At 53.1% G+C, this 12283-nt stretch overlaps 2 protein-coding genes across 7 annotated transcripts in view; one reads left to right on the top strand and one right to left on the bottom strand.

Annotated features, from left to right (window-relative positions):
* The window catches only part of SLC25A26 (solute carrier family 25 member 26), a 112984-nt gene extending 110210 nt beyond the window's left edge, over positions 1–2774 (top strand). For all 6 annotated transcript variants that reach the window (XM_045514419.2, XM_045514422.2, XM_045514418.2 and 3 more), the window contains one exon: positions 2411–2774. In XM_045514419.2, the coding sequence (XP_045370375.1) occupies positions 2411–2568 (158 nt within the window). In that variant the 3' untranslated portion in view covers positions 2569–2774. The remainder of the gene's footprint in view (positions 1–2410) is intronic.
* An 809-nt stretch (positions 2775–3583) lies between these two features.
* LRIG1 (leucine rich repeats and immunoglobulin like domains 1) overlaps positions 3584–12283 on the bottom strand; it is a 111303-nt gene continuing 102603 nt past the window's right edge. Inside the window, exons 13-19 of the mRNA XM_045514415.2 lie at positions 10177–10497; positions 8556–8837; positions 7553–7972; positions 7007–7132; positions 6327–6476; positions 5308–5550; positions 3584–5213 (exon numbers count right to left, since the gene is read on the bottom strand). Coding sequence (XP_045370371.2) covers positions 4954–5213; positions 5308–5550; positions 6327–6476; positions 7007–7132; positions 7553–7972; positions 8556–8837; positions 10177–10497 — 1802 coding nt within the window. The 3' untranslated portion in view covers positions 3584–4953. The remainder of the gene's footprint in view (positions 5214–5307; positions 5551–6326; positions 6477–7006; positions 7133–7552; positions 7973–8555; positions 8838–10176; positions 10498–12283) is intronic.

The following is a 12283-nucleotide window of genomic DNA, read 5'->3' as shown; positions in this document are numbered from 1 at the left end:
TAATAAGAAGACACCAACAGAACCCCCTGCAGACATGGGCAGCTGCCCAGACAGTGGTCCCCGCGTCCCTGGCCACGTCCTCTGTGTGCCTTCCATGCAGAGCCGCTGCGGGCTCCCCCTGCGGCCCCGGAGCATCCTGCCGGGTGGACAGTGTCTGAGATGCCGGGTGCGTAGTCTCCCCACCCGCCTGGGGCTGGTGCTGAGCTCTCGGCATAAATGAAAATGGTGATGTGTGGGTCTCTCCCTGTTGGTTCACACGGGGGAGGACCACGTCCTGGTGAGGTTTGGAATCCATGCTCTTGGGCAGACTGGGTTCTCCGTAATGAAAATACCGCACGCTCCCTCAGTCCAGGAGCCAGAGCGGATGGTGAGCTTGCTCTGGCACGTCAGCTGGCCTTTGCTTTCTCTCCACCAGGCCCTCCCTAGACTAGCTGCTGCCTGGCCCCCTGCTCAGCACGCGTCTCCGCCTCCGAGTTGGGTTGGGGCGCTCTCTGTACAAATTACTCTACTTTAAGGCTGTAATTATGTTAACAGACTCACTTGTCATCTAGTGAAACCATAAACTGCTTCCATCTGCCCCTTGCAGGGAGCAGCTGAGCTTATTAGCAGTGAGCGCTGAGCAGGACGCTGGCTGTAGAAGCGAGTCCCGGCGTCCGGGAGGAGGGCTGGGGGGGCACTCGGTGGCAGATGGGGTCTGCCCCCGCCCAGCTGCTGCTGACCTCCTTCCCTCTGTAGGGTAGGGGCAGGGAGAGGAATCTCTTTCTAGGGCCAGAAGGACACAGTGGTCTCAAAGCAGTAACTGTGGGGTTTGTGCCATGACCTGCCACCTCATGCGAAAACAATTTGAGGCCGAGCTGAACAACTTTTTCCCTTACAAGTGTAGTTTGGTCTACAGAATTTTTATGTGGACAACAGAGAGATTCTCAGTGTGTACAGTACCTTACTTAATGGTTTAAATCCTTCATTAGCTAACTAAAATCCGGGCCCCTAAGACTGCTCTCCAGCAGTCCATTTTTCTCAGAAGTGCTGGGTGCGACATCCAGGGGGAGGCAGGCTGGCCACTCCCAGCAGGCACGCGGGAAGGAGGCAGCCGGGGCCGCTGTGACCTGGCCCCGGGGGTTCCTCTTCCTGTCCGCTCTCTTGGCGAGCCCCCCTGTAGCGGAGCACGGAGGCTCTTCCCGGACCGTACAGGCCACACTGAGTACTGTTGGCATCTCCTCCTCACTTTGCATTTTCTTCCCTACATCTGACCTGAATCCTCTTTCAGTAATAAATCCACTAGTTCTGACTTGGTGATTTTTGTTTCCTGCTTACAAAAGTAATACTCTTGGTGAAAGGTTTGATTATTACAGAAACGCAGGCAGGGAAGCTCTCCGGTATCCTTACCTCCAGATGAAGCTGAGGATGCAGCTCAGCCGTGTTTGTGCCGTCATGTTACCCGTGTGGCTGTGCGACTGGCTTCTTTCAGAACATTCTGTGTGTCCGTCCTGTGTTGGTCCCTGGACGACCTTGTCCTCCCAGCTGCATGGTCTCCCGTGTGTGTATTGTCAGGATCTGTGTAACTGGAGAGGGCGTTCTGTGCAGGTTTTCTCTTACCAGCAACACCATCCTTGAACGAATACCCGTGTGTCGCTGTTGGGAGAGTTTTAAAGAATGACTCCATAGTCTGCGTCCCCCAGTAACTTTGTTCTTTTACTTTGCAACTTTGGGAACGAGCAATGAAATGCACCTTTGACGATGACAGGCCTTCTGTGGCAGTCGGGGACAGAACCAGTAACGAGGCGCTGCTCCCCTCCCTCCCTACTGGAGCCCACTCGCCTTCTTATCCTTCATTAGAGGGGAAGGAAAATAAGGAATCTGTGCAGTCAATTTCCCCTTCGTGGCATCACATTTTGTGGGTCTCTAGGGATAAAATGTGACTGAGTGAGTCACTGGGAGGGGCAGCAGAGTGGTCGGGGAGTATCTCCTAACTCCCTGCACCCACCTCCGCTCCTCCAGCCTTCCCTGGGATTCAGCCCTTCGACTCCTTTATACACACACGCGCGCATGCATATGGATGTGTGGTAGACTTCATCTCTCCAAGCCAAAAACGGTGTGAAAGTTTTACACAGAACTATTGTGGGGACAGAGTTACTGTGACTTGACTAATTGCTGGACGTAATTGTGGGTGCTCAGTCAGCTCTTTGGTATTTAGCCCCTTCAGCCAGCAAACAGCTGGGCTCCAACTTCCACAAGTCTACTTGGGAAAGTAATTTAGTGCCATTCTGAAAGGAAAAACACACAAATTCTAAGTGCTGTGTGGGGTTTAATGAGCATGGTGTGTTGAGCAACCTGTGGGTGTTGGAATTTAACCTTTTCTTTTTTAACACAAAATTTAAAAAATCTTTCCTCTTGCCTTCCCCCCTCCTAGATTATTTGCAGGTGTCTTCCCTCGAATGGCAGCCATCAGTCTGGGAGGTTTCATCTTTCTTGGTGCTTATGACCAAACTCGCAGCTTTCTGTTGGAACTTGGCAGAGAGAGGCCCTGAATCAGACGGCCCCTTCTTTCAGGAAAGGGTCCCGCTGTGAGAACTGTCTCCCTTCCGGTGAGCAGCTGCTGGGCCATCTGAACCGCAGAACACGGCGCTGAAATCCAGTCCTGCTTGGATTACGACACCAAGAACCTGTCTTCCGTGCTCCAGGCTGGCGGGAGTGGCGTCTTCAGCCTGTCCGCGGAGTTCAGCGGTACTTTGAACAGTTTTCTCAGACCCTTAATAAATCAGTGGCAGCGCTAAGTCCAGACTCTTCAGAGCCTTCGTTTGATCTGTATCTGAGCTTTCATTTCCTGCCACGTGATGAAGGATTCAGCCAAAGGTAGAGGTGGTTACAATTTTCAGAGAAAGGCTAGAATGGGTAAAGGAAGGAGACTTAGGGGAAAAGCTGGGGGTGTGGGGGGGGTTTTTCCCCTTGGGTAGTTCGATTGCATAAGCTTCCAGCCTCGTGTGAAGAGGGAACTACAGGTGCATAGCGAGCATTCTTGCTGGGCAGCCAGGCTGCTGTTCTCAATTACCCTCAGATTCCACCTCTAAAATCACAACTGTATTGTTTTACAGAGAAGTGTCCAGCGGCCCACGTGTGGGAGAAAGCAGTCATGGCTCAGGGACAGGGTGGGCACGGTGGGTCCTCGGGGGAGGTGGAGCCCTCGCTCGCCCACCTGGCTCTGTTCCAGACCCTAAGCAAGGGCCGGGGCCGGCCTTGGAAACAGGGTGGTTTCCTCCTCTCTCCTCGGTAAAGTTTGCTCCTTGGAGCTTCAGGCTCGACACTGGGAGTCACAGAGAGGAGAAGGGAAGGCCACCATTTTGGTGCTGAGCTAACAGGCTCCAGGTGTGAGAGAAATTCAACAAGAAACCTCAGGAATCTAACGGTGCCATCCCTGGAGCAACAGAGAGAATTCTGCTTTGACTAAAACCATTTTTTTCTTTTCAGGGGGAAAAAGGTAATTAAAGGCAGAAGAATGTCTGCCTTTGTAAGGGGATCTCTGCACTTAAGTGGGGTTGAAGCAGTGCGGGTTCACGTAAGTGTAAGAAGGACCCTACCACACCCCTCACATTTTATAAATGAACCTTTATTAAAGACACTTCAATGCCATTTGTTAGACACTTCAATATTTTACATGTTTTTCAATGTACATTGTACCAAAATTTCTATAAATAAATAACTTTGTACATAAAAGTAATACTCCCTCTTTCACATTGCCTCTCAGAAGCAGCAAATTCACATATTTTGTGGAAGTAACAAAAATCAGTTAACTGTCGAGAACAAAATTCTACATGTGCTTCTTACCTTTGGGAACAGTGACGGCACTGGACAGCAATTTAGTCAATACCTCCCCTTCAGCTGTTTGGCTAAAGGAACTTTGCTTTCTGAGATTTTGAAGGACCGTGTTTGTTTCAACGTAATTCTTCCTGAAGTAAACACATTGGCACTCACGAGATGGTTAGCTACAGGTCTCCAAAAAGTGCAAATGAGACCCAGAACCCAGGTCAAGCACTAGACCTCTTGAGGGTCCTAGCCCGGGTCCGCCTGTGCGAGGACAGGACGAGGACAGGCCTGCTCTGGATCCTCAGGAGAGACATGCTAGCCCTGAACAGTAAGGCCTCTGATTCTTTTCTTTCCCCCCAAGGCCAATGTAAGAATTATATTGGCAGAACTAAAATCGCTATTGAAAAATCCACAGGTACCAACACCAGCAGCCTCTATCATATTAAAAAGCCTCAAATGGCAGTCGAGTGATACTGACAAAACCACATTTGCTTTTATCACAGAAGAAAGGCAGTGCTTCCTTGTTCGAGCCAGTTGCTTGTGGTGGCTTAACAACCCCTGTTCCGCTTGTTCCAGAAAGAACCTAACCCTACGAGCAGTCCTTCCCTGCAAGGGCACCCACTCATGCGCAACATCGACTGGAGTCACTTCCCACGCCAGCCCAGCCTCTGTCCTGGGGGGTCCGCCCTGACGTGCAGTGCAAATCCAGGGACTCCCCTTCCTTCCCACCCACCAAAGGCTCCTGGAAGCAAATGTGGTTTGTAGCTCCTAGAAACTCCATCCATGCATTAAGGCACCAGAACTATTCCCCACTTCTGAAATTAAACAGCAACCTGGTATGAAAAATAAGTGTCAAAACTGTACGATTTTTTTTTCTGTTAACCATGCACTAAAGATTAAAATATCCTTTGTAAAAGATATATAATATATATGCAATCTCTGAAAACTCTTATGTACAATGGTATCCAATACTTTTCTGCCTTGTGTACACAATAGCCTCTTGCATTGCTGTGCTGCAGCTGCGAGTCCATCTCCCTCCCGGTGCCGCACGTGGGAGCGGAGACTGGGGACGCCTGGAGCCGGGCTTCCGCACCGCCTCTCCTACCTCTTTCCTGCAGAGACCGACGCGACAAGAGCCGAGGTAGACGAAGCCTAGCTTTTCGGTGCAAACAGCAGCGGCGTGCGCCGTTTCCCGGGGGGCTGCCCTGTCAGTGGCGTGGCCTCAGGGCTGGAGTCACAGGCCTGGGGGAGGTGTCCATTGGAAAGAAGTAAGTGCTGGCCTTCACTGGGGACGTCAGGAGAGCCTGAGGCGGCTTCTGGCAGCTCAGGCTTGCCTGGAGTCAACGCAGAGGAAGGCTGGAGGTCTCTAGCTCGGCTGTGAGAGCCAGACTCCGAAGTCCGAGAGGAGGACCCTAGAAGGGGGGCAGGGAGGGGGGCACGTCAGACCCTGCATCCTGCGCTCCCCACCTGCTGCCAGGGGCTCCTCCCCAGACAGCGCCTGGTCACCTTTCCCCTCCAGAGGCGTTGCTGGCTTTTTCTTGCAGGCTGTCGGCATTCTGTCATGGTTACTGGGGTAGAGGGCGCCCTCGGCAGTCCCACTGCTCAGATGCTGTGGGCGGTCATTCCGGCTGCTTAGAGTCCCAGGCTGCGCACCGTCTCTGGGCGCCGGAGGGGGACAGATGGCGGGCTCCTTCGAGTGACTGTCCGAGTCGGGGCTGCAGTCACCGCATAGCCGCGGGCCACTGCGCTCTGCGGACAGAGCCACACAGTGGTGAGCTCCGGGCCCTGAAGTCTCTGGCCCAGGCAGAGACCAGACTGCGCCCCTACAGAGTCGTGAGGCCTCAGTCTGGCTTTCAGCAGCTCTGTCCCCTGAGTCTGTCCCAAGACCGGGCAGACACTAAGCCCTTAATGGAGAAGAGAGCTTCCACGTTTAAACATTTCAGATCAATGCCTCAGTCAGAGCATACGCTCTGATGTCGAACGAACACACACACACACACACACCCTGCATGACAGGATTTCCTCCCTGCCCCCAAGAAAATGTCATGAAGTTCATGATGAATTCAGCTGGAAGTGGATCGGAAAAATCAAATGTAGTGACTAAAATCCCTCTTTGTATGTGCCTAGTAGGGCCCGGCCTGCTCTCCTGCTTTCCTATCGAACCTACGCCCTCCTACACACTAGGCCTACGTTCCACCCCTGACCTACAGCCTCTCTAGCTACCTTACTTTCCCCACACTCAGCACACCTCAGGGAGTATGCTGGGTCCTAGGTTCCTCAGGAAAAATCAGTTTTCCTCCTCCTCCTCCTCCCGTTTGGGCCAATCACATACAAACCTTAAGGCTTGTCATCACACCATTATTACTGACAGGCCATCTTCTGGAATTAAGACACAACCAGGCCTGTTAGTAAGTTGAATGCCAAGATCTGACTATTAAGATACGCCTTCTCCTTTCATTTGATGACCCTGGGAGCCCACATTTTCATTCCAAGGACAGAGCACTTCTGACGGAAGCATCTCCTACCCGGCATCTTCTCCGGCCCAGCCGTCCCGTTGGCTTTCTCCATCACTTTCCATGGCTCCTGCATAAACCCAGCGCAGAGCCTGGGCTGCCTGCACATAAGGCTGTCACCTTCCACCTCTGGAAACAGGCTTGCATCTCTTGGACCGACACCTACAAGAGCCCGACACAGTTAGATACGCCGGGCTTGGCACTTCACTGGGCACCCAGTGAGGAGAACGGGCAAGGCTGTCAGCACGGGGATGGTTTAAAACCATTTTCTTTCCAGTGCTGGATTCGAGAGGCCCAGCGAGGATCGTTTTCTAATCCTGCCTTCCCAGCAGGCAGGCCTTTGAGCGTGCACAGCAGTTCTTTGTAAGGAGAAACTTGCCCCCAAGCAAGCGCTCAGTCTCCCCCAGGCCTCTGGGCACTCCCCCTCCTCCAGCAGGAACTGGAGTGTGTCTACGGCTCTTACGTCAGCCAGTCCTACTTTATCCTGACTAGGAGGTACCAAGCCCAGGAGAGGGACTTCCTGGGAGACAAGGACTTTAAAACCTTGCACAACTTGCATGGGTAAAGTCCAAAAACAAACCAACAGAAGCCTCAGGTCACCAGCCTGCTGGCTCCCCAGCTGCGCTCAGGATGAGGCTGAGCCCCTGTCCCCGGCAGGGCAGGAGCCGCCGCCCCAGGCACTGCAGCCTTACCATCATTCTCGACGTGCCCGTTGGCCTGACGGCTGCCCTCAGCCCTGACCGCAGTTTCCTGCCGCTCAGAAAGGGTCCCCTGAGAAGACAGGTAGCTCGGAACATCTGGTGGCACGATGGTTTCATCTGCAAGGAGATAGGACGCCCAGGAGCGGGTGTCAAGGTGGGCAGCCTGCACTGGGGAAGCCTTCCCACAACAGGCTCAGCCTTACCGTGCACCCAGGGAGAAAAGGGTGCAGCAGTCAGATGTCTGAGTAAACAAAAGATACAGGCCGGAGATGAGGAGGGCGGCGGCCGGGGTCACTGCCAGTCACCCTGGGGCAGCCGCCAGGGAGGCCTCCAAACACCGCAGTCGTAATGTTCTTACATTTGAGCTTATGCCCCTTTAAGGTGCAATTCCCAAGAGAGAGTATAAGTCCCTGAGACCAAAGCCTCAGCTGTCCCAAAGGACTCCATATTCCCAGGGGTTCTCAACTTCCAAATATACTGAACTTCCTTCCCAAAAAGCCCTCTGGACGTGGCTGCTGCCTCCCCGGCGCGGCTCACCTGTGTTAGTGACACTGTACTCCTCACTCTTCTTCCGGGTCTGGTAGATGATGCACACCCAGACCAGCGACGTCAGCACGACACTGCACACCACGGCGATGGTGAAGATGCCCACGGTGGTGCCGTCCTTCCTGCAGCCCGGCGTGGGCAGGATGCTCAGCTGGCTGTGCGCGCGCTCGGTGCCCAGGGTGTTGGACATCTCGCAGGTGTAGCGGCCCGCGTCTTCCGCCACCACGTTCTGAACGACCAGCAGCTGGTTGCCAGGGGTGTAGTGGTGCCGCTCGGTGAGGCTCAGGGGGCGGTCCCCCTTGAGCCACGTGATGCGGGGCGGAGGGCTCCCGGTCGCTTTGCACTGGAGAGCCACTGTTTCTCCCACGGATACCACACGGTCTTCCAAGGGCACCGCCAGGGACGGGGTTTCTGCAAGAAGTCAGTGGCGATCTTACAGTTATTCTGTGGGCTTCAGCGACTAGAGATCTGCCTTGTCTCCCAAAGGACATTCCAACATATGAGTGCAATGCCGTATGAAAGAGCAGAGGGGCACGCTTGGCAGGAGACCTTCTGCCACAATGACGTCAGTACTGTTCCAGGGGGGCTTCAACAAGGAGGGTGAACTAACCTCCAGCCACAGAAGCCCCTACGGCTCTCACACGGCCCTGTGACAGGCCCATGTTCGTCCCCCACCTAGCCCACCCCGCTCCTGCCCACTTAGGGGGCAGAGATGTAGAGGGTTTTATATCTAAGCCCTCTGAAGACTCTCTCCGTTAGCCTGCTATCCTTTTTTTTTTCCTAAGTAGAGCATCTTGTTAGAAAATCCTAGAAAGCAACCCAACGTGTTCAACAAAGAAACAGCCCACCACACTCAGCTCCCCCAGGCTTCACAGAACAGCTTGAGAACTTTGCCTCTAGGTACGTACAACACGTAAGCAATCTCTCCCTCACATGCACACGCACACACACACACTCACACACGCACATATACTCCGCGTATCAACAGCCGAACCTAAGACGGTCAGGGTGGCGTTCGCTGAGACAGAGCCGGCCGAGTTCTGGGCGGTACAGCTGTACACTCCCATGTCGTCTATTTTCACGTCGGTGATGAAGAACACGTCGTCGTCCGGCATGACGTGCATGCGGCGCTCGCGGGCGGCGGGGAAATCCGTGCCTCCGTCCTTCTGCCAGGCGATCTGGGGGTTAGGGTGGCCGGTGGCCGCACATTCCAGGCGGGCCATGGTGCCGGTCCGGATGGCAATGTCATGGGGCATTTTGGTGAATGACGGCAACACTGCAACACACACACACACACACACACGCACGGTGGAGATGGTGGAAGGCCAGAGGTGTCTTCCAGCAAGCCGACCTTCCCCCCTCCCTCACCACCCTTCTTGTCACTGTCGGCCTAGAACCACTAACTGGCCCCTTTGAATCAGGAGCAAAGCTTTCCAAGGGCCGCCCAGCTTCTCCCTGGCACAGGCGCTGCCTTCATCAGCCCCTCCCACTGCGCAGGCCAGGCTGGCTCTGACCCCCTCAGGTGTAAAGCTTCCCTGAAACGGTCCCCTGCTGTCCCTCACGTGGCGGTCAGTCTGAACAGGAGGACCCCTAAGCGCCAGGAACGGATGCTTGCCTGCCTTCACCACCATGGGAGCGCCTGGGAGACAGAAAGTCTGCTCCTGCAAGATGCAGTGATAGAGGGCAGGGTGACGGGCCTTCACCCTGGGGAAAGCAATGGGCTGCCTCTTCCTTCCTGGGAAAAACCCGTGGAGGAGAGATGGGGCTAGACCCACATCACTGCACTCTCCTGAGCTGAAAGCATTCCGCCAGCGTGTTTCTCCTGATGTTCCCTGACACGGGAATCCGTGTCACTCCAGGTGCACGCAGGAGTGCTTTAGTGGAGAGTCTAACAGGGCCCGGAGGTTGTGAGAAACAGTGAGGACACCTTCAGAATAAACCAAGACCACCAGCCAAAGTGCGGTTAAAAAAAAAAAAAAATTGGGTTTTGTGTGTGTGTGATCTGTAAGGGCTTAAAGATCACGGTGGCTGCATCACTTCTAATTATAGTTTAATAATCAAGAGAATCTTGTTAGGTTAGTGGGGTGGTGGGCCAACTGCTCAAGCCGCTCACCTCTCTCCTCCTACCCTAAACTCCCTACAACAAGCAGCAGTCCTCCAGCCACCTCGACAGGCTCCAAAGCTGGTTACGGAGTGAAAATCCTTGTCAAACACCTGCAGACCTTTCTGCTATCAGGCCAGCATGCACACCTGCCCTGCCCTCCGTGGCTCTGGCCCCAAGGCTGTGCCACCTCCTCAAAAGGCAGCAGCTCCCCCAGGATCAGGGCAGGCTTGGACTCTGGACCCCAGACATCTGGGATTAAGTAGGATAATACGTGCAAAAAAGTGCAAGGCTTGAGCCTACAATGTCACTTGACGTAACTGGATTAAAGAAGTCACCCAAAACAAAGGATCCACTGAGAATAACCCTACAGTCTACAATGCTTGTTCTGGGCCTGACCCAGGCAATCGCACAACACAGGCGTGCCCCGTCACTCCCACACGGGTGTCGGGGCAATCACGAGTGTGGCTCTCTAGGGCTCTGACACCCAACTAAAGAGACAGCACTCGCTTACCGTTCACGGTGAGCCTGGCCTTGTGCGAGTAGGTGGAGCCGAAGTGGTTGGTGATGACGCACTGGTAGCGGCCCTCGTGCCCGAAGGTGACGCGGCGCAGGTGCAGGATGGTGGTGTACTCCATCACCTCGCCGTCCTGAGCGCGGACGTGGGCGAAGTTCTCCATGTCCGCGTTGGCCAGCACCTCGTTGTCCTTCTTCCAGGCGAACGTCATCGGGGAGCTGCTGCTGCTGGCGGCCGAGCACGTGAACCGGATGTCCTTGCCCACCACGGCCATGGTCGTCTCCGGCTGGGTGATAATCTGGGGCTTTGGTAAGTCATCTGGGGAGAAAAGAGCCACCTCTAAGTCACCTGGACTCCTGAGGACACAGGAACCAGCTGCTGTTGAAACTCATGAGAAACTGAGTCAGATGCTGAGCCGGGACCCTGCGCATCGTCGGCTCCACCAAACCCCGTGAGGGACTGCAGCATGGCTCCCTGACCGTATCCAGTTATACATCCATGAGCAGGGACCCCTGTATGGTCACACTCCTTGATTCCAAACACGTCCACCAGGACTTGGCCAGCAATCAGCACTTTCCACGAGAAGGTTCCAGTCGGCTTTACTATAATAAGGTCCTGCTGTCTACCACAGGGAACTATACCTAATAGCTTGTAATAGCCTACGATAGAAACGAATATGAAAAAGAATATATGGATGTATAACTGATTTCACTTTGCTGTACACCAGAAACTACGACAACATTGTAAATCAACGTATAGCTGCAATTTAAAAAATAAAAAGGAAAGAAAATTAAAGTCAGCAACCTCGGTGACTGCACAGACCTCATCCACAGACTCGCCTCCAAAGGGGGTGGAGGATGAAGTCCTTCCAGAACGGCAGGAGAAAGACTTCAGAACATCTGCACCTCCATTAAAGCAATAAAAACAACAGCACAGCTGATCACTATCAACTGCTTCAGGATTTGAGAGAAAAACTAAAGGCTATTAACAACCCATGGAGTGTTGATTCAAGAAAACACCCAAATCTCAGGAAGAAAAGTGAGTGTTACAGCATTGTAACTTATCCCAAGTCCCGTCCCTCTCTCCCCAGTTCTGCAGTGGCATGAGAAGTGGGCAGCTGAGCAACCACTGACGGGGGCAGGATAGGCTGGGGACACCCCCAAAAGCTGCATCTTCAGGGCTTGCGTTTATGTGACCTGACACAGTTTGCTCAGCAGAGGAAGCCCTATCCCCAAGGCATGTGATGAAACCCATCAGCGGTCAGTACTGAGGCCGGAATATCAGTTGGAACTAACAGGAGGCTGGCTTGAAAACAAAAAAAGATGTCAGATGAATGAAATGTCAATAGTGGCCTTTGAAGAGGTCCAACATGTTCCTGTGGACCTAGAAGGCCACATGCATGTGCAGGGCTTGGTGTATGCCTAGGGAAGCACAGAGAGGGTCCTCCTCTCCTCCCTGTGACTGACCCTCACTGAGGATCAGTGCAGACAGGAAGGGATGGCACATCCCCAACACGCTGGTTGAAGTGATTTAAGGACTCTGTCCGGTCATTAGCTGACCACAGAGGGACTTCAGTGGCTACACAACCAGATTTTACAACATTTGTCCAGGAAAGTCACGAAAGAAATTTCAACAATAAACAGAACAACAAACCCCAGGGGAGGACAGGGAGGATCTGATTTCCAGAGTTGCCACATTATTTTAAATACTCAGTTTTCAACAGCAACACAAAAATACAAAACATGCGAAGACACATAAAAAAAAGCACTCAACAGAAACTGTCCTTGAGGAAAGTCCAGATCTGGTACTTACTACAGAAAAAACTTTAAATTGTCAAAGAAAGTGTCTAAAGGAAAAGCATTCATTTGAATACTTTCCCACCAAATAAAGAGCCAAAATTGTAAAAATGAACCTAATAAAAATCTTGGAGTTTAGAAGTACAGTAACTGAAATGAAAAATTCACTACAGGGGCTCAGTAGCTGAACTGACCTAGCAGAAGAGTCAGGGAAACTGAGACAAGTCAACTGAAGTTATCCAGAAACAAAGAGGGAAGAATGAAGAAAGTGAGCAGAGCCGCAGGGCCCTGTGGGATGGCCTCAGGCA

The sequence above is a fragment of the Camelus bactrianus genome, chromosome 17, assembly GCF_048773025.1.
Source record: "Camelus bactrianus isolate YW-2024 breed Bactrian camel chromosome 17, ASM4877302v1, whole genome shotgun sequence".
Taxonomy (NCBI): domain Eukaryota; kingdom Metazoa; phylum Chordata; class Mammalia; order Artiodactyla; family Camelidae; genus Camelus; species Camelus bactrianus.
This window is presented reverse-complemented; position numbering and strand designations above follow the sequence as displayed.